Source organism: Kwoniella europaea, chromosome 1 (genome assembly GCF_036810445.1).
Source record: "Kwoniella europaea PYCC6329 chromosome 1, complete sequence".
NCBI classification, from domain to species: domain Eukaryota; kingdom Fungi; phylum Basidiomycota; class Tremellomycetes; order Tremellales; family Cryptococcaceae; genus Kwoniella; species Kwoniella europaea.
In genome coordinates, this window is record NC_089487.1 from 13,143,336 (window position 1) to 13,163,591 (window position 20,256).

Sequence of the window (20,256 nt, forward strand, 5' to 3'; positions counted from 1 at the left end):
ATGCTAAATCTACTGTCAATACTTGTACGTATCGGACTCTTCGCTACGAGTACCTTCAGTTCACTACCACTTCTTCTTTTGGATTCCTGTCTACATGATCAACCCATTCTCCACCTCACATAATCCTCTTTCAAGATCCCACCCCACCTTCCTTCCTCGTCCACACCTACTTCACCAACCTTGTACATCTCACATCCTCTTCTAGGGATGAAAGAGAATCTCCATACTGTAGCAGCAGGCAAAGGGTCTTCTGGATGTACACTTCCTGAAGGGTAACATATCAGTGGGTCACTGGGGAGTGCATGAGTGAGGACTAGTTGGAGGACAGCATGGAGGAAGTGAAGGCATGGTTGAGGTGTCCATGGCGGGCGAGGTGATGGGATTGAGGCGATACTAACACGATATAAGTGAGCCTGTCAGAGTCGTACAGGCTGAACCCAAATTTTGAGAAGGCAGACTTACAACCTAGGTATTTTCTCAGTCCCAAATCCCCTTTGTGAACGTAATATACCTAAATCATCACGGAAACCAACTTGGATGTCCTATCGAAGATCAATGAACGAGATTTGAGCGACGTATTGCTTTCGTCCAGTCATGTACTCACTGGTATACCCAGTAGCCAACTTTGAGCCCAATGTTTAAGCAATTTCCTGATTTACAGTAGACTTCATCAACAATCACATTTCTGTATCTTCGATGAGTATGTTTACAGGCATGGAAATGACCCACTTGTGGAAGGTGAATTCCTGCTTTTCATTCTCTATCACTTTATTCGTCTTGAGTTCTACGCATTTATCAAGTCCAGGATGAGGTGATCCAGGTTCAGCTGAAGTCAGAGAGCAAATATCAACCATTGATCTAAATCTGGGATGCTGTTCTAAGAGGGACATATGTAGATGATCGAATGATCGACTCACCCTTTACGCAATCTACCTCCCCTCCTAGACATAATGGTATATCACCTATTGCCGAGCGAACTACACTATTTTCGTCGATCAGTCAACTATCGTTCATAAAGGTATCCAGGATTGACACCACTGACCTGCACCACTGAGTTCATGATCTGTAGTCAGCTATAAAGTACGTAGATCATAAAGTCACGGAAAGCTCACCTGAACATTCGTATTCACATACCCACCCCATCCCTCTGGCCAGTCTTGCTCTTGCTGTTGATCAACAGATACAGTAGAAAATGATTCGAAAGAGTATCCCATGTAGCTCTGCTTTGCATATGGGGCTTGTTGATTTCGTCTAAATGAAATGCATTGTCATAAGCCAAAGTACCCATCTTCATCATGCTCATAGCTAGCAAGGTGATTTTCCACTTACCTCTTCGCTCTTACCTCTGATGGATCGTGCAATTCGATATATACAGACCCATCTAATGCTATGGCGGTCATCTCCCATCCCTCCCTATCCTCGTACGGAGCAGTCATTATTCTGTACACACATCGTCGTATACAACTGTCAGCATCTATCCTCTTCGACTTGCATGATAACATGTGAGTATATGAGTATTCACCTAGTTATCATGCCTCTCCAAGTAATGATCCCACCCTTCCTCTCCCCCTTCCCCTGTACTTCTCTCAAAGCATCACAAAGCCCATCTAGATGTTCATCTACACTCTCATCCCTTTCTACCCTCCTATCAAACCCATAACTGAGATCCGAACCTATAGGAGCAGGTCGATAATATGCCATTGACGAATCATCGTGAGTTATCGTTCGGTCTGGCTGATGTGAGTAGGTGGTTATGAGAGTGGGTTGACGGTAGGACGGTGCGGGAGTACGGATGGAAAGCTGAGGGAGGGGTAGGAAATGAGATGTCTGTGGCCTGGACATTCTCATGGGTCTGGCCAATCTCCCGACTGTCTGTGAGAAGGAAAGCTAGGACATGGATCTAGGTATTGATAGTTGATTACGAGTAATGTCTGTGCTTTATTTGTTGATATTTCGGTGAAGCGGTATTGGTGCCTGGATACACACAGGTGCGGTGATCTCCCCCCATCCCGACGGGATCCTCACTTCACTCGATGACATCCGATCGTGATCGTACATGCCGGAAGTCAAATAGAAACTCGTGTTTTCAGCGCCCTTTCCGCACCATCAATCAGCAACAGCAACAGCAACAGCAACAGCAACAGTTGCGCCCTTGTCAGGTCGATAGAGTTAGAGTCAGAGGTTAGGTGGGGATGAAAATACTTCGTGACCACTTCTTATGTCTCTCTTACAGGTTTAGTGCGAGTACAAATTAGAAGATCCAAGGCTGGTGTGGTAATCGAACATCATCACAGAATCGTATGTTCCACATCCAAGTTTTTTCTTACTTTTGACTTACAATCAACATTCAACATCATAGTCCTATCCAGCATGTCGTTCCTCCTCAAGCACCTCCCATTTTCAGTCCCCATCACCATATCGGCCATCTCGCTCAGTATCGTACCCCTCCTAATCCTCCATTTCCGATCCTACCTCTCTCCATCACAACGCTCTTCCCCTAATTCACTTCCCTCCTCATTCTATCCAGCAGTCACATCACACGGTCGTCATCTACCCCTCACAGCTAAAAATGCATTCTCCTATGCAGTACTGTATCTAGGCGTAGATGTAGATTCTATGGAGAGTGGTCATCTGAATCTTCCATTTAGGATATTCAAATATGCCGGTAATCCCTTAACCAAGGTTATCGGGCTTAGAACGAGAGACTATCTATCTCATGGAGATGAATCGTTCACAGAGAAATTGGAAAAATTACTATGTCAAGATAAGTATGGTATAGACAAAGAAGATATAGGTAAAATATGGTTGGTTACTTTACCTAGTCTTGCTGGATGGGAAGGGCCGAACCCTTTGACTACTTGGTATATCTACAAGAAAAGCAAAGAGGAGGGGACAGTGGGGGAAATGTTGTGTGTTATTTTGGAAGTACATAGCTCGTTTGCTGAATCGTAAGTGGTTGTCCTTCTGTCCACCATCAGATGATATCGCCACACGAATAATAGTCAGCTTATGACTGAATGATTGTATTGCAGTCACTGCTATGTCCTCAAACCTGATTCTGAATATCGTCAAGAACCCGCCAAAGGGTATGTATGCTCTCCCTCCCTTCCCTTCGATGAGTGCGATGAGTAACCCCTTTGACATCTTTATTATCATAAGTACATAAACAGTAGGCTGATCACCAGTGTCATCTTCCAGCTACGATCTGGCATTCAGATTTCCACGTCAATTTCACGTATCTCCCTTCAACTCCCGAGACGGGTTCTATCGAGCGGACTTGACCAATCCATTCCCTAAACCAGACTTAGCTTACTACGCAGACAATACACCTAAGTTCAAGATATTCTTGAAAGTCTTATCGACAGATGATCAAGTTAAATTCATTGCTACACTCACTTCCGGTCCTACATCCCCAATACCCCTAGAGCCATGGAACATCCTATCGATATTGAGGACATTACTTAAATGGCCATTTACGTTATTTTCTGTGACTGCTCGAACATTCTATCAAGCTTATAAATTACACTACATTAAGAAACTTGCGTTGTTCCCTAGACCTGAACATCACACGGAGGGTTCAGAGAGGTTGGTGAATCCCCCTGAGAAGGATGTGCATGGTATTGGACAGGGGATGCAGAGACAGGCTATAGATTGGACTGAAATTCATGCGAGAAGAGTTGTGGAGGAGTGGGTGAAGGAAAGGGTTGAGTATACTGGTATTGGGCTGGAGATTAGGATGAAGAATGGTAGAGAGAATTTGATAATGGATAAGAAGGAGAAAACGACGTCGAACGGAAATGGACATGCCAACGGTCATGCTAATGCAAACTCGAATGGTCACTCGAACAGTAGATTGATCATAACAACCTCGGATCCACTGTTTTTCACCAATCTCCTCGTCTCACCTACACCTCAACATTCATTAATCATGTTCCCCGAACAGCTCACATCAGTCTCATCGTCTGAACTATTTATGGAGTTCTTTTCTCCATCTTCAGCATCAACAGAATCTCATATCGATGGTGTAACAAGATATACCCGACGTAGACGAACAGAATACTTCCTATACCTATACTCTCACTCGGTTGTTCCGGCTTTACCATCCGTTCCTCCAATCATACCACCTCCATCACACTTTATCGAACATGTAGATTCTAGCTTTAGAGATAGATTGTTAGTTGCAAGAATAGTATTTTGGTTCACATTCAACGAATATTTCGAATATCGTCTATTTGATTTACTCAATGCGAAGTTTGTAAGCGGTTCGGAACCTTGGAAAATCTGGGAAAGAAGTTTGCAGAGTCAATTTTGGGGAATAAAGTCACAAGAAGGAGGGAGGAAGAAAAGAAGTTAGGGACGTATTATACCAATTAAAAAATTTGCTGTTTAGCTGTCCTGTTAGAACTGAAATGTCGTAGATTCGCTTATTCCTTTTTTACCTCTCTCATTAGATTTGGTACGATACGTTATATACTCCATAGAAAGGTCGATATATATACACTGTACTTCACCGACACTCTACTCTGATTCATAGTACGAGACAAGACAAGACAAGAACAAGAACAAGAACAAGAACAAATATCTTGATCGGGCATCTAAAGAAGTAGATACGACGAAGCTTCCCAAAGTACATTTTAAGTAGATCTTCAACGTATATATACGATGATCCATTGATATATCATACCTGTACCAAGCGGGCAGGATTATGAATTGATACTGAACATATGAAATGTCCAGTTTTTTGAATGTACCACTTACGAATTTGTCGTAAGGGATGCTTGTCCAGAAGTTACGGTACATCAGATAACTGTGCGTGGAAGAGGTTTTTGCGCTGGGAGGGGTCGTTTTCGAAGTGCGTTGTTCAGCTGTTTACGACAAGGGTTAATGAAGAAAGTAGAAGTTCATGAACCTGAGTGGTCTTAATCGTTAAGCTACGCGATCGTTTTCTGTGAATGCTTGACAATAAACGAAATCTTGATGACCATATAGGTAGTATACAACAGTATGGTACCGTACATTTTGAATCGATGATCTGAATTGATCAATAGAATCATTCCTTTTCCACCAAGGGGCCTGTGGGGCATATGAGATAACAAATGATCGGCCCCGGTATGTTAACCTGATGGCGACAGATACAGACGGATAAACGAAGGGCATATAGGGGGAAGAGAAGGGGAAGAAGAGGGAGCCAAAGGCGTGCGAATTATCACCACATGTGGTGGGTCAAAAGGCGCGCCAATCCCTGGTGGCCAATGCGTCATCATCACCACTCACCGTGGTCGTTGATGTCTTTGCAGTGCAAGTTCCAATCCATCTTTCATTCTCATCCATCTTTGTTTCAGGATAGCATTGATTCACTCACACTCGGTCCAACGCCAGAGAGTAGACTGCTAGAGTCCTCTCTCCCATTTATACATAGTACTCACATCGCCATGTCAGCCCCAGAAGTCTTCCAACTCTCCCTCGGCCCTTTGACCGGTATCGCCTTCAGCCCTGATAGAAGTCGTGAGTTAGCTGACCATCCACCTTGAAATTGAGGATGTCAGCTGATGATGAGTCGATCATGACGGGTAGAGGTCTGTGTCTGTCCTAATTCGAACGAAGCTCAGATCTACACTAGGAATGGAGATTCATGGGATCTTACTGATACTCTCGCCGAGGTGAGTTCTTCTCATCTCATCTCGTTGTACCATGTTCATGGTTGTACTGAAATCACAACATCCCAGCACGACAAACTCATCACTGCCATCGCTTGGGGTCCAAACACCAACCGAATCGTTACCTGCTCTCAAGATCGAAATGCCTACGTATGGACTCATACCGAACAAGGTTGGAAACCCGCTTTGGTCATTTTAAAGATCAACAGAGCTGCTACTAGCGTCAAATGGAGTCCGTCAGAGAATAAATTTGCAGTAGGAAGTGGTTCTAGGTAAGTACTTGTACAGCTTGTCTTATCACTTATCGTACCATTTTCCCATTTCCTATTCCTCTCTCAATCTTTGTGCTTGTGATGAACATGTACTGATGGGTATTCTGCACTTTACAGAGTCATCGCTATTTGTCATTTTGATGAAGAGAACAATTGGTGGACCGCCAAACAAATCAAGAAACCCCTCAGATCTACTGTTTTGTCACTTGATTGGCACCCTAATAACTATCTGCTTGCTGCTGGTACTGCAGATGGTAAGACTTATGTATACTCGGGATACATCAAAGGTCTTGAAGCGAAGTGAGCGATGAATTCCCACCATCAAATGATGATTCAATACTAACATTATCATGCAGACCCGAAGCTACCATCTGGGGTGACAGACTTCCTACTGGTCAACTATTGGCTGAATTCAAATCACCTAATGGAGGTTGGGTACATGATGTTGCTTTTTCTCCTTCCGGAGATGCATTGGCTTTCGTCGGTAAGTCTGCTTCTCCACCTGTGCGCTAATCCCTCCCCATAGCCCATCTTGAAAATGACAATTGACATCTTGTCTTATCCTTCACCAGCCCACGACTCATCACTCACCATCATCTACGCTTCTGGACCTAATGAGCCTCCCGCCGCGCACATCGTGGTCAAACTCCCTTCTCTGCCGTTTACCAATCTCACTTGGACCTCTGAATCATCGATCGTAGCTGCAGGACACGACTGTCAACCTATCCTCTTTACTGGATCTTCATCCGGATGGGCGATTTCTCATTCCCTCGACGATCCTTCATCCACTTCCAAACCACTCACGCCTACTGCTACAGGTATGAGATCCGGTGGAGGTGGAGTAGGTAGATTAGGTAATAACGAGGCGTTTAACATGTTCAAAGCTGCCGATTCTAAAGGTCAAAGAGGTCTACCAGGTACTGGAGCAGCTACGACTTCTTCTGGGCTTACACAAGTAGGGTCAGACGGAATGTTATTGACCATTCACCAAAATACCATTACGCACGTGGAAGCGTACGAATGGAATCAGAATGGAGAAGTGTCGAAGATCTTTACGGCTGGTAGAGATGGTAGATTGGTTGTTTGGCCTGTTACGGGTGGTAAAGGTGGTTTGACAGGTAGAATGGCGGGTTTACAAGTTTAGATCGAGTACGGATTGATATGATTAGCTGGAAATGCGCGATGGATATTATCAAAGGAAATTAAAGTATGACTCGGTTGAATGATATAAAATGATGTTACTCGTACAGGATCCGATCATGACGGATGGGCGTACTGATCGTCTTGCCTACAACTCATGTATGATTGTCCTGATTGGACTGTTACACGAGCTCCCTTTGATCTCCCTCTTGTTGACGAGGCCGATGACGGATCGATGACTGATATAATGGAAGACTAACCAATTCCAGACATGTATGATCTTCCATCCTCCATCCAGATTGAATCTCGAGTCAAACGCCATATACACCTACCAATTTATAAGTATCATCGATGGTGTTATTGGCTTCAAATATGCCATCGAAACGCAATACATCCAGCTTCTCGAGTCGATGCGATAAGTCAACTCCTTTATGAGCTTGAAGCTTGGATTAGAAAGTTTAGGGAGGGGATGAGTCGAAATGTATTGGACATCATACAGTATATTCGATAACGGTATGGTATAAAAAGACCGATAGAGTCGTGATATGATAATTCACGTATAGTTAGATCATCTAGATTCACTTTCGCGAAACATAACAAATCAATTCATGCAATCAACATGGGACGAGACAAGGTGAGTGAATCACTTTTAAGACCCAGTCGCTTGGTACTTGCTAATTTCGTGGTGCATGGTCGGTGATCGATCGGGTGATCATATAGACCAATAACAACAATAGTAGACAAACCAAGAAAGAGAAGATGGCAGAGAAGAAAGCTAAGAAAGCCGAACAATTCGATGTAACTCATGGTAAGAACAAGATTCAGCGTAATAATAACAACAATAATAATAGAAAAGATAATGCGGTTGAAGAGATCAAGGCTAATAAGGAATAGTGATGTGATGTGATGTGGACATGATCTATCCATTTCCCTCTGATCACTTGTGCTCATTTGTTGATATGGTACATACCCACGCGGGATGGATGAGGAGAAGTCTCAGTAGGGATGATATACATGCACGATATGTGTCTAGGTAGTACTACTTTCACTAGTGATTTCTTCTGTCACCAACGGAGGGAAGTTCTTGGGAGGTTCACTATATCGTCAATTGACATGAGCATCAGTTTGTATCCGCATGATTCATCACCAGAGTATACGTATACTCCATTCCTTCAGCAGTTATAACTGACTCACCGCCTAACATCCCATACATCCTCGCTACTTCCATCCACCCTCCTCTTAGCCCACCATTCTGCCCTTCTCTTGATCCACAACTTCCTCCTCATCTCCTCATCATCCGATTTCAGAGATAAACAGTATTTGAAGTCTTCCCACTTCCAAGTACAGTCTCGGAATTCACCGTATCGATACATCGATCGGAGTTGGGGTGCTAAGGCTTTATATTGAATAAATCAATGATCATATTAGTTGAATATCATTCGTCATCCCTCATGTAGGAGGGACAAAGAGTGATGAGGAATCCATCATTCCGTTCAGAGTATGTTATGAGGGATTTTAGATGAATAAGAGTTGACTTACCGTAACACATCAAGAATTCATCTCTATATAATGACAGTCAGCTCAGCTCGCTAAGGGGAGGGTTCCTTCCACTCACAATAGAGTCATACAGCCTGGTACTTGCTCGGTCGTAGGGTACTGTACTTCCTGATACTTCTCTTCATCCTGCAAGACCGTCTCGTACTTGTTCACCTTTGATGCAGGCGGTATGAGTGATGGAGGAGTTAGGATATCGGTTTGAGTTTCTGTTTCAATGGGTTGAGTTGAAGTTGGAGACGAAGATGACGAGGATGCCCCGAAAGGGTTGGTGAAGAATGACCAGGCCATCTTGAATACGCTCCGGATAGATGGTCTGCTGCTGTCCTGCTATGGGAGATTCGTTGAGTTGAATGAAAAGAAGGTCAAAGATGAATTTATCTTCGGTCAACTTATTTCGATAGATTGATTTTGACATTCAGGCACGCACCAAGAAATAAAAACTCCAAAACAACCGAAACCGACAACGTCGTCACGTATTGATTCATTCCTCTCTCTGACTTTCATTCTACATTGTCTTTCGTACTCATCGCAAGCATATAGGGAGACAAAGAGGTGAAGATCAACACCATGTCCCTCCCAGGAACAGAGACCATCCGATTCCGACGACCCACGACTGGTCCCAATGCCCAGAAGGCAGCTGAAGAACCAAAGAAGGATGAATTTGGTTCGATGGCCCCATTGGGATTTAAGAAGAGACATCAAGGGTTATTGCAGGATCAAGTTGGACGGTGGGTACGAATCTACCAAACGAAACCAAGCAATACTCATAGGCGATGTGTCTCGTTGTACTTATGATGATCACTTAGTAATCGACCTGGTCCATTCGTCCCTACATTATCATACGCTTTCAGATTATTATGGTTAATCAGAACTGTAACTGCCATGTACGCTGTTATATCAGATTGTGACGAGGGTAAGTGGCGCAGTGTATCTCCCACATAATATCAGCTTATACTAACACTGAGCTATATATATATATATATATCGTTTCATGTCCGTAGTGTTCAACTTCTTCGAACCATTACATTACTTTCAGTACAACTCCGGATTCCAAACTTGGGAATTATCACCCGAATTCGCTATTCGATCATGGACTTATGTACTGTTACATTGGCCTTTGGCACATATTTTACCAAAAGTACTGAGTGTGGGAAAGGTAAGTGAAAATCATCCAAACTGTATATATATATATGTATATTTATAAGATATATATGCTGATCATTGATCTACTTTTAGCGACCAGCTTTCTTCGCTTTGAGACTATCACTAGGAGCTATCTGTTCGTTCTGCGAAGCTAAATTCTTTAGAACAGTAGTGGAAACTATCAACGATAGAGTAGCGAGATACTTGTTGTTCGGGTTGATTTTGAGTGCTGGCATGTGGACTGCCAGTGTCGGTAAGTATCTTCTCGTTCCTTATACTGTACTTGTCCTCTAACTGAATATTTAAACTTACAACTCTGGCTTAGCCTTCCTCCCATCATCATTCTGCATGTATACCACCATGATCGCCTCATCATACTGGTTTCACCCAGCTACGTCCACACCGACAGGTATCAAACGGGCTTATATCGCTACGTTCGCTTTTGCCGTAGGAGCGATTGTAGGATGGCCTTTCAGTGCTGCTTTAGGTATCCCCTTCGTGCTCGAGCAGCTGTTCTTGACTGGCGGTGAAGTGGTCCTACCTGCGCAGAAGGGCGCTTGGATGACAAAGAGATGGGAGAATTTGGGTAAAGCTATTGGGTTAGCAGCTGGAATTGCTGTAAGTCACTCTCGCCTTTGAAACCCTCAGAGTATGAGACGTATTTGCTGCGTTCATTCTTGCGTAAGATAAATCTTGTTCGAGTTGTATTGATGTGTTACCTTTTCCTCCAGATCCCCGTCTCAATGATCGATTCCTGGGCATATGGACGATCCACCTTCCCCACACTCAACATCATCACCTACAATCTCTTCTCAGGAAATGGACCTGACCTATACGGTACTTCACCAGCTTCATTCTACTTTGCCAACCTCTTCCTCAACTTCAACTTCCTCTTACCCCTTGCACTCATCTCCCTACCCGCTCTGGCAATCACGTACAAATTCGATTACAGAAGATTGGGTAAGACACAAATGAAACCTAAAGAAGGTGAAACTTCACCATACACGCTCTTAGCAGTCAGACTATCACCTTTCTATCTCTGGTTAGCGATCTTGACTGCTCAAGCGCACAAGGAAGAGAGATTCATGTTCCCCGCTTATCCATTGTTGTGTTTCAACGCGGCTGTGACGATCTATTTGATTCGAGGATGGATCGAAACTTATTATATCCATGTGACGAACTCACCTTATAACGTGAGTTAGCTGCAATCTCGAAGGCGACCGCTAGCTGATTATATGGCGTACTGGGATTAGGCAAGTCGATCATCGATTTTCTCCATCTTCACCCTCCTTGCCGTCCTTATACCAGGTGCGATCTCATTCTTCAGAGTAGGAGGAAGTCTGTACTTCTATCATGCTCCTTTTGATATCGTACATCATTTCCAATACAAATCCATCCCCTCTTACCTCAGTGAATTAGGATATGAACCTATCCCTTTACCTGATAACTATCAACCGTATGGGAATGAAATCCCAAAACCACAATGGGACCTGACCCCATTGAAGAATTTGGAAAACCCCATAACACTATGTTATGGTACGGAATGGTATAGATACCCTTCAAGTTACTTGATACCTGAAGGAGTGAGGGTTAGATGGATCAAAACGGATTTCGATGGGATGATGCCTCGACCTTGGGAACCCTCTAATACAACTGGAACGGTTTGGCCGAGATCTGAGACTAGAGTGATTAAGGAGGGAAAATTCAATGGGGAGAATAAAGCTTCTGAAGTACCTGGGACTTATGTGAGTGAAATTTCCCTTTACGGTTATCCCACCATGTCGACGAATGTCAAATTGTGATTGGATCATACTGTTGAACCAGTACCAAAATCATGGGCGAGATGTGTTACTGATATCTATATGAATCGGTATAGGTCGACCCATCCGAATGTACATACCTCGTCTCGCTCACTCTTCCTTCGACCACCCATACGCAGCTTGAGCAGAATTGGGCAGAGAAACCAGAATGGGAAGAAGAGTATTGCAAAGGATTCTTGGACGCTGCTGGTACGAAATGGTGGGCTAGGTTGGTGTGGTTACCTGGTGGATTGCTGGAGAAGGGAAGATTATGGGGTGATTATTGTTTGTTGAGGAGGAAGGCAGAGTGATTATGGGTGAGAAAGAGACGAGGAGGAATGGAGAAGAGATATAAGAGAGAAGAAAGGGTCAAGCCAAGGGGAGCCGCTGAGAGGGGAGTGGGAGGTCACGACAAGACACAATAGAATCGCAAATCAAACATCAATAGATATCAAATAAAGCATCTGCATGAATTCAATGACGATACAAGACTATTCTGCTCCAGTCAAGCTATGCTTTTGTAGCATGATCTCTGTCGCGGATACATCGCATGATCCGTACTGGACTGCGCATACGACCACGACCCCACGGACTTAGTCCGCCACTTATAGCAGACATGGCAGTGAGTGAGTGCATCGCCACGTTATCGGTGTGCCACTGAGTGTTACCCGGGATGTCGTCAGTGACAAGTGACAGTGGGCCGGGCGCAGTGTTATTGTTGGTGTTTGTTATCCTCATCTTCTTTTGGTCATATCTCTCATCTGCATTATACATCAACTCATCGACCCATATCCATCATGTTCTCAACAGCGACAAATCCATACGACGAACTAGTCGGTGAGTCATCTATTGTCCAGCAGCTAGTAAAGACGCGATCGTACATACTGACATATACTGATCGCAGTGAAAGCGACCGATGAGAACCTTGCATCTGAAGATTGGGCATTGAACATCGAAGTGTGCGATAAAGTATCAGGAGAGGGGGAGAATGGGTATGTCAAGCGTCAGCTTTCCCCTCTACTTATACCATGGGACCAATAAGCTGATCAATCTGATATCGTGGTGAATAGAGCAAGACAGGCTGTCGCTGCTTTGACCAAGAGGTTGAGCCATAGGAATCCGAATGTACAGCTTTACGCATTAGAGGTAAGCTCACACCGCTCATATCTACCTTCACGTATCATGTAGATTGAGCGGTACTGACAGCGCTTGCTCTGTGATATAGCTAGCCAACACTCTAGCTCAGAATTGCGGGAAAGAGCTCTATGGGGAATTATCTTCAAGAGGATGGACAGGAGCTTTAGATAGATTAGTGAATGACCGAGTGAGTGTTATCCGCTCCCTGTTCTGACGGTCTCTCATCTTCAAGTCTGTGCGAGTGATCTCTCAGCTGAACAATCTAATTTCTGGTTGTGGGTGATAGACTACAGCTGCACCAGTGAAGAAAAAGGCATTATCATATATCAAATCATGGGCAAAACAATTCGAAGATACTGGTGATCCCAATTTAGGAATCATGGGTGAATTGTACGATCAACTGAGAGCTAAGAGTGAGTTGAAGTCTTCTGCTATTAAGCTCTCCTTGTCACTGTGTACTCAACCAGTGTGGTATAAGCTGATCAAAGGTGATATGAGAATAGATTTCAACTTTGATGAAACTGAACCACAACATGAAGATGCTGTAAGTATAGGTGCTTACACATATAAATCGTAGTTCGCTGACCTGCTTGATGACACTTCAGGCCGAAGCACGTCAAAGACAAGAAGACGAAGAATTACAAAGAGTCTTAGAACTGTCCAAGCAAGATAAAGGTGGTAGAACGTCATACAATTATCAACCTTCCAATCCTTCTGCAGGTGGATCTTCATCTTCAGCTCCCAACCATAATGTTGGAGGATCATCTTCCTCTTCCTCGAAGCCATACCAACAGCAACAACAACAACAAGCACCTCAACCGGTATATAACCCACCTGCTCCAGAACCCGAGCCAGAACAACCGCTAGACATCAACACTGCTACTCGTGTGAGAGCCCTTTACACATTCACCTCCGCTGAGGTCGGTGAATTGAATTTTGAAAGAGGCGATTATATCAAGGTGCTTGATAGAGGGTTTAAGGAATGGTGGCGAGGGGCTTGTAATGGAAAGATCGGAGTGAGTGCCATATATTGCAATACTTCATTATCAAAGACACAACCACTGATGGGACCTCACCTGCGCGGTCAGATTTTCCCTGTCACCTATGTCGAAGCTGTCCCCGAACCTTCACCTAGGGAATTACAAGAAGAGGCTCAAGAAGAAGCCAGAGTGTTCGCCTCGCTTGGTGAGCTATTTTCGATAGCAGATTCCTGATATGTGCTGACAATTCCTTCTCTTTACAGGTCTCGTTGACCAATTACTCCAGACTCTCAAAGGTATAGATCCATCTAGAGGAGATAGAATCGATGATAGACCCGAGATCGAGGTAAGTAGAGCTTTTGCATTGTTGTCATCGTGAGGACAAAAGCTGATACTTTTTGTGCACTATAGGAAATGTATCAAGCTTCTGTCGGTCTTCAGGAGCAAATCAATTCTTTAATCAAGAAATATTCTGATCAGAAAGGTAAGCGAGTTCGGCATGAAGAACAGCTGGACCCTTACCTGACCCGTCTCATTTCTAGCTGAACTTGAACACATGAACGCGAATTTCCTCCGAGCTATCAGACAATACGAGGAATTGAGGAACCCAGCTCCTCCACCAGCAGGTAAGTACAGCGGATCGGTGGACTCAACCGAAAAATAGCTGAATCATTGCACCACGCAGCATATGGCTATGCGCCCCAACAGCCACCACAAGCGGATCCATACGCTCAAGGAGGATACCAGCAATATCCTCAACAGCAAGCTCCACCTCAACAACAAGCACCGGCTCAGTCTTTCCCTCAACAACAACCTTACGCACCTCAAGGACAGGGACAACCTCAATACTCACCTCAACCTCATCCACAATCCCAGTACGTTTCTGAACCTCAACCCCAACCTCAACCTCAAGGTTATCCCCAACAATCACCTGACGGACATTATGGTTCTGCCCCTCCCCAAGCCTTCCCGCAAGCCCAACCTGCTGTAGCACCTGTCGAACAACAACCCCAATTAGGTCAATACTACCAACAGCGAGCTGTATCTTCCGGTTCAGTGAACAGGATACCTTCCGGAGCGACGACCACACCTGGATTACCTTTACCGCCCACTGAACCTATCAGGCAGAATACTGAACCGGGTGTTGCAGGATTGGGAGCAGGCTCAGACCCTCAAGCCGAGCATAAGAAAGCGTGGGATGATTATTATAGACAACAGGCTCAGAATCAATTGTCCCATCCTCAAAGTTTAGCTCCGGTTCAAGGAGGTCAACCTCAAGGTTATGCACCTCAAGCACACGATGATGCTCATACGCAAAATGTTTATGGTCAATCACCGTATGCTCCTGCTCAAGGGCAAGGTATTGATGGTGTTACGCAAGGTATCAATAGGATGTCTGTACATGGTGCGTAGGGTGGATAGTATTGATACTGGATGTGGATGGATGCTTAAATTATGTTATTTTGTTTGATGAATGACGTGTGATGAATATGATGATATACCCTCGTATAAAATGCTGCTTGACACCTGTTAGGAATACAATGATTGAGAGTTTCCCGAGTGATAGCATACGATATAGTAGACACATGTCAGATCATAACTCGTCCAAATTTCGAGTTTCCTATTCTACCTCTTTTCTTCAACCTTTTTGTACGAAACCTGATTGAATCGACTAATCTTCCTGTACATACTTGTTATACAAATCTTCACCCTCATCCTCCGGCACATTATGACCATGTCCATGTCCATTGATATCATGTGGGTTGACACCGTGTATCTGTCCATGTCCATCTTGATTTGATCCATCAACGATATTCTCATGATCGTGATCATGGTCACCATCAACAACACTTCCATTCCCACTACCTCCTACATTATTATTGGTGGAAGTTCCTGCTGCAGCATCTTGTTCACCATCATCCCTCGGTACGATATCAATCAGGAAATCAAACATGTCTGAAAAAGCTATTGCCGATGCGACATCGGATTTCTGCAAAGTTCGTCGTTTGTGGGATTCGGCGACTAACCATGCTCGACAGGTGAGTTCGGATATGAATACTGGAGTCGAGATGGGTTAGCAGGGTGCTGTTGACTATCGTCTTGAACGTATGACGGGGCAGAAAACAGCGAATAGTAGATTGATCGGAAACTTAAAAACTCACTTTCACATGCTTTCGAAAACATTATTGGGGCTATAGATCGTATACATTATAAGCTTCTCTCTGACGGTTGACTCATCGGATATAACAGTGAGTACTGGACTCACCTTCTGCCGAGATCATCTATCATCCGGTGAGAAAAGAAAATCCACAACGTCAGCGTTGTCGCCTTTTTATGATATGTTGTTCACTGCTCCTACCCTCCCTACATCTCAGACCGTTCAGGCGACCTGCTTCCGATATACCACACCGAATCTCCCACTTGAGCCAATGCTATCTTATCTCGTTCTTTGATCCCTCTCTCACCACCAATCGACCGTTGACCTCAACCTCAATCTTGACATGGCTAGATCCCAGTCTGACTCACCCTAACATCCTCATCGCTCTTCATCACTTTCTTGATCCTCGCCAACGGTAGGTTATAAGATTTCCAATCTGGTATTTCGCCTTCAACGGTATTCATCTGTCTTTCCCAGAACGTCTCCAGAAAGCTATTCAAATCTTGATTAGGCTGGATGAGTGGTCCTTGGATATTAGGTGGATGGAGGAGTTGGCGTTGTTCCGCTTGAGTCTGATACGTCCTCTTTGGCTGTTGTTGTTGCTGATGATGGGATGGTAGATCAGGTGAGTTGGGTCCACTCGCTGAAGCCGATGCTGAAGCTGAGGAGGAAGAGGCGGCATAGTTGGATGGACCTGCTCCATTGGGATTACCGTTGGATGAGGATGAGAATTGGTTGGGAAGGAAATAGGATGGGTTCATCGTTGATTGCTAGTCACGTATATCAATCGTATGTTGGTCTAGCTATGTACAATGAGATCAATGAGATGAGATGGTTGACGATGTAGGTTGGATTTGTTTTTGTTTTTGCTGTTAAGAGTAGTGAGTCATCGGGTTAAACAGCCGATCATCTCCAAATGTCACGTGAATGTGGCACTGACACCGTCACCGTCAATGTCAATGTCAATCACGATCATGAGCCAGTGGTGGTCTCTGAATGGATGATGCACATGCAAGGTGACATGCAAATGCGAAAGGACATGGGTATACATTAGTACATAACACGACTCGACATGACATCTCATTGCTCTGATTCGTTAATCATAATTATATCGTACCCCACTACCAATCCTTCCCCGTCAACTCTCCACCTGCAGCTTTCACTATATCCTCTTTCAGTTTGTTTCTTCTTGCTAATTTATCTACTCTTTGACCTTGTCCTCTTCCTCGTCTATTGCGTCGACCATTGTCTGCTTCCCCCTCTTCTTCACTACTGCTGGACTCGTCTTCTGCTCCAAGTATACTATCACACCAACCACAGTATATCAGCTGAGGTCTATCTTATTCTCGCAGGACCCAGGAGTCGCGCGAGAAACTCAACTCACATCTGCTCGATGAACTTGGCTGCATCTTTCTCACTAAATTCCACTTCCCTCTGACCCCACCTCCATTCAAACTGTTCAACTCTCTCACCGCCATGTCCATGTCCAGGTATCTTAACTTTTTCCAGGTAGTTCTGCTTGGCCAGTAAATCCAGGTACTTGTCCAGCGTTAGAGGAGGTTCTTTCGAATCGGTTGATGAATAAGGTAAAATCGTTTCTCTTCGTAAATTCAGTCGTCGCAAATATGCATGTAGTAGATCTGTAGTTCTTCATCAGCTTTCATCTCTGAGAAATAGAAGAGTGGACTCGTCAAAGCTGTATAACTCACCATCAGACACCACTCTACCCATCGTCATGACTATTGCCAAAATAACCGTCCTAATCCCCAATAAGGCAATATGACCTGAACTAGTCCCATCTCCTTTCTCCCACTGTATCAATGCACCTGAGTCTTTACCTGCCTCATCTTCATCTTCCAGTCCGAGAGGTAATGGTGATGGATTGGACATGGCAGCTAGGAGATCCGGAGGGATGATCGATCGAAGTATGTACGCTTTGGTGCTTGCACCTAAAAGTCAAATCAACATTCAACTCATAAGTTCCATTCAATTATCTCCAATAGACCATCAACTTACTCTTTCCTTTTTGTGTCTGAGTTGGAGCAGGCGCATTCTCATCATCGTCTTCTTCTTCATTTTCGTTATTCCCATTCCCATTTTGTCTAGCTCGACCTTTACCCTTTCTCCCACCTGCTCCTGCTCCAGCTGGTATATCACCATCTGCGATTGCTCCTTTACCCCTCCCTCTCACTTCCACTAATTCACATCCTACAGATTCTCGTAAGATTTTCTGAGCTCCGTCAAATACCAGATTGTACGCTCGGGGATTGTTAGGGAGAACTATAAATTGGCGTCAGCACAATTCTCATGTATTAACGATATCATCTTCTTTCCTGTCAGGCACTGCTCATGGCGGTATTGACATAGGAAATTGACTGACCATTCTTGACTATATCAGCACGCCTGATTAGATTCCTCTTATATTCCTGGAATAAGGCATATCTTGCCAATTGACTAGATCTTATTCGGATTTCCTACAAGCGTGATGGCAAATGAAATCAGCAAAATATGATGGTCTCTGGTGCAACGGTAATCCTCTCAGGAATTATTTCTCCCTTGCGCGTCCTTCTGAGTGTGTGGTCTGATACTCCCCATGCAATCAATCACAATCACCTGTATCTTCCTTTTCATGTACAAGTTGCTCAACCCGTACGAACGACTCACCGAATCCTTCAATCCTCCTGCCCCAGCTTGTGTCGATCCTTGTCCTTGGTCTTCCTCCTCCTCATCATCCCTATTGGCATTCCCATTCGTACGACCATTACCGTTCGCCTGGTAATCACCATCCTCATCAGAATCGGAATCAGACAGAGCAGCTTGTGGACGTCTTCGTTGGGATGGACCTTGAGAGGCATAAGTGTTGGGTAGTTTGGGAGCCATGGTGCATGAGCAAGAGTACGATCTCGATCCCCAGTGGACTCGTGAACGTATGTGTGCTGAAGGGATGAAGGAAGAGAGGTAGGAAAGATGGAGAGGGATAGAAGAGGAGGAAGGAAAAGGTAAAACGCGTAGATCTGGGGGATTCATGTTCATATCGCGTCAATTTTCCCACGGTGACACCTTGATACCTTGTATTTCACTCGATAATGCAGATGTGCAGATTCAAAAAGTTGAACATATGTTAACATCTATATTTCGATCACATTTGAGCATACATAGACAACATATCGTAGATACCATCATCACCTAGACACCATCTCCATAGGAAAGGTCAAAGAAAGAACTTGGGTGAATTACAGCGCCATTATCGTCATCGACATCTTCACCTTTTCAACATGTCACTGCCCGTCCCTACCCTCTCACCATCCGAGATATCATACATCCAGACCTCTCTGTCCGACTCGGTCCAGCCTACTCGATCTGACTCTCGTTCACTGCTCGATACACGTCCTATCGAAGTATCCTATGGGGTATTTCCTCATGCAAACGGTTCGTCAAGGATAAAGATCGGTGGGACAGAGGTGGTAGCAGGTATAAAGTTGGAAGTTGTCGATTCGTCAGAATCATCAAAAGGATGGAGGGGGAAAGTAGAAGTTGACATGTGAGTTGATAGTGAAAATCCAAACAATCATTGTGAAAAATAATCATCATTATAACTGATGAATCGGGATGATTATAGAACACCTCAAGCCTTTCCTTCCTCTCAACCATCCAACCTCTCTTCAACCTCAGCCTACCTCTCTTCAGTCCTCCAATCCCACTTCATGCCCTCCGTCCCTCCCTTAGTCATCATACCCAGTCAAAAATACTTCCAACCTCAATTGCATCTCACGCTAGTATCATCCGATGGGAATGTCCTATCAGCTTTGGTGTTGGGAGCAAGAAGTGCATTTGCGGATCTAAAATTACCCAAGATAAAGATAATATCTTGGGTAGGTGAAAATGGGGAGAACGAAGGAGAAGGGGCAGAAGGTGTAATAGGGAAAGGTGATTTATCAGGTATAAAAGCTGCTATCAAATCGAAATCGAAAAGGGGTAGGAACATAACGAAAGGAGGTGAAGATTGGGATTTGGACCTGTCGGAGGATCTGGTTCATATAGATGAGAGAGAAGAATTGCCTGTCCTAGTCACATTGAATATGGTAGGTCAGACAACACATAGTCTACTTGTATGCGGTCATCAGTATCAGTCATTGACCAGATTCGTTTCCCATCGCAGGTTCCAAATTCCCCTAATATCTTTTTAGATGCGACATCTCAAGAAGAATCGGCCTGTCCATCCAAACTGCATTTATTCTTCAATTCCTCATCCAAAGAGAAATCATTGAAAATATGCGGAATAAGACTAGAAGGTGGTCAATCGATTGATAATTCAAGGATCAAAGGACTGATAGAGGAAGGAGCGAGGATAGCAGGGGAATTGATAACAGGACTCAACGGGAATTTACCTCAGTGATGTGATGCAATCATTGA

At 44.3% G+C, this 20,256-nt stretch overlaps 9 protein-coding genes across 9 annotated transcripts; 5 read left to right on the forward strand and 4 right to left on the reverse strand.

Annotated features, from left to right (window-relative positions):
* Positions 1-98: 98 nt before the first annotated feature.
* V865_005009 (uncharacterized protein) lies at positions 99-1,842 on the reverse strand (the record flags this gene model as incomplete). The annotated part of the gene is made up of 9 exons (XM_066228782.1): positions 99-393; positions 463-542; positions 605-650; positions 730-826; positions 918-982; positions 1,043-1,050; positions 1,113-1,251; positions 1,330-1,440; positions 1,523-1,842. 9 exons carry the CDS (start codon positions 1,840-1,842, stop codon positions 99-101), a joined length of 1,161 nt encoding a protein of 386 aa, XP_066084879.1.
* Positions 1,843-2,370: 528 nt separating this feature from the next.
* On the forward strand, positions 2,371-4,374 carry V865_005010 (uncharacterized protein; the record flags this gene model as incomplete). Its single annotated transcript, XM_066228783.1, has 4 exons — positions 2,371-2,948; positions 3,033-3,086; positions 3,199-4,147; positions 4,291-4,374. The coding sequence occupies 4 exons, from the start codon at positions 2,371-2,373 to the stop codon at positions 4,372-4,374; spliced, it is 1,665 nt and encodes a 554-aa protein (XP_066084880.1).
* A 1,058-nt stretch (positions 4,375-5,432) lies between these two features.
* Positions 5,433-7,073, forward strand: V865_005011 (uncharacterized protein; the record flags this gene model as incomplete). The annotated part of the gene is made up of 6 exons (XM_066228784.1): positions 5,433-5,505; positions 5,575-5,660; positions 5,727-5,929; positions 6,047-6,229; positions 6,286-6,413; positions 6,502-7,073. The coding sequence occupies 6 exons, from the start codon at positions 5,433-5,435 to the stop codon at positions 7,071-7,073; spliced, it is 1,245 nt and encodes a 414-aa protein (XP_066084881.1).
* A 1,025-nt stretch (positions 7,074-8,098) lies between these two features.
* Positions 8,099-8,914, reverse strand: V865_005012 (uncharacterized protein; the record flags this gene model as incomplete). Its single annotated transcript, XM_066228785.1, has 4 exons — positions 8,099-8,165; positions 8,264-8,465; positions 8,609-8,631; positions 8,685-8,914. 4 exons carry the CDS (start codon positions 8,912-8,914, stop codon positions 8,099-8,101), a joined length of 522 nt encoding a protein of 173 aa, XP_066084882.1.
* A 279-nt stretch (positions 8,915-9,193) lies between these two features.
* V865_005013 (uncharacterized protein) lies at positions 9,194-11,879 on the forward strand (the record flags this gene model as incomplete). Its single annotated transcript, XM_066228786.1, has 8 exons — positions 9,194-9,354; positions 9,433-9,539; positions 9,628-9,782; positions 9,863-10,022; positions 10,095-10,387; positions 10,501-10,962; positions 11,023-11,514; positions 11,646-11,879. 8 exons carry the CDS (start codon positions 9,194-9,196, stop codon positions 11,877-11,879), a joined length of 2,064 nt encoding a protein of 687 aa, XP_066084883.1.
* Positions 11,880-12,365: 486 nt separating this feature from the next.
* On the forward strand, positions 12,366-15,098 carry V865_005014 (uncharacterized protein; the record flags this gene model as incomplete). Its single annotated transcript, XM_066228787.1, has 12 exons — positions 12,366-12,405; positions 12,473-12,560; positions 12,639-12,714; positions 12,794-12,892; positions 12,992-13,118; positions 13,209-13,249; positions 13,311-13,721; positions 13,794-13,890; positions 13,949-14,031; positions 14,097-14,169; positions 14,228-14,311; positions 14,371-15,098. 12 exons carry the CDS (start codon positions 12,366-12,368, stop codon positions 15,096-15,098), a joined length of 1,947 nt encoding a protein of 648 aa, XP_066084884.1.
* Positions 15,099-15,357: 259 nt separating this feature from the next.
* V865_005015 (uncharacterized protein) lies at positions 15,358-16,604 on the reverse strand (the record flags this gene model as incomplete). The annotated part of the gene is made up of 4 exons (XM_066228788.1): positions 15,358-15,743; positions 15,848-15,877; positions 15,952-15,967; positions 16,212-16,604. The coding sequence occupies 4 exons, from the start codon at positions 16,602-16,604 to the stop codon at positions 15,358-15,360; spliced, it is 825 nt and encodes a 274-aa protein (XP_066084885.1).
* Positions 16,605-16,964: 360 nt separating this feature from the next.
* On the reverse strand, positions 16,965-18,723 carry V865_005016 (uncharacterized protein; the record flags this gene model as incomplete). Its single annotated transcript, XM_066228789.1, has 6 exons — positions 16,965-17,145; positions 17,228-17,483; positions 17,553-17,792; positions 17,860-18,123; positions 18,224-18,317; positions 18,508-18,723. 6 exons carry the CDS (start codon positions 18,721-18,723, stop codon positions 16,965-16,967), a joined length of 1,251 nt encoding a protein of 416 aa, XP_066084886.1.
* Positions 18,724-19,118: 395 nt separating this feature from the next.
* On the forward strand, positions 19,119-20,239 carry V865_005017 (uncharacterized protein; the record flags this gene model as incomplete). Its single annotated transcript, XM_066228790.1, has 3 exons — positions 19,119-19,384; positions 19,463-19,925; positions 20,003-20,239. The coding sequence occupies 3 exons, from the start codon at positions 19,119-19,121 to the stop codon at positions 20,237-20,239; spliced, it is 966 nt and encodes a 321-aa protein (XP_066084887.1).
* Between the last annotated feature and the right edge of the window lie 17 nt (positions 20,240-20,256).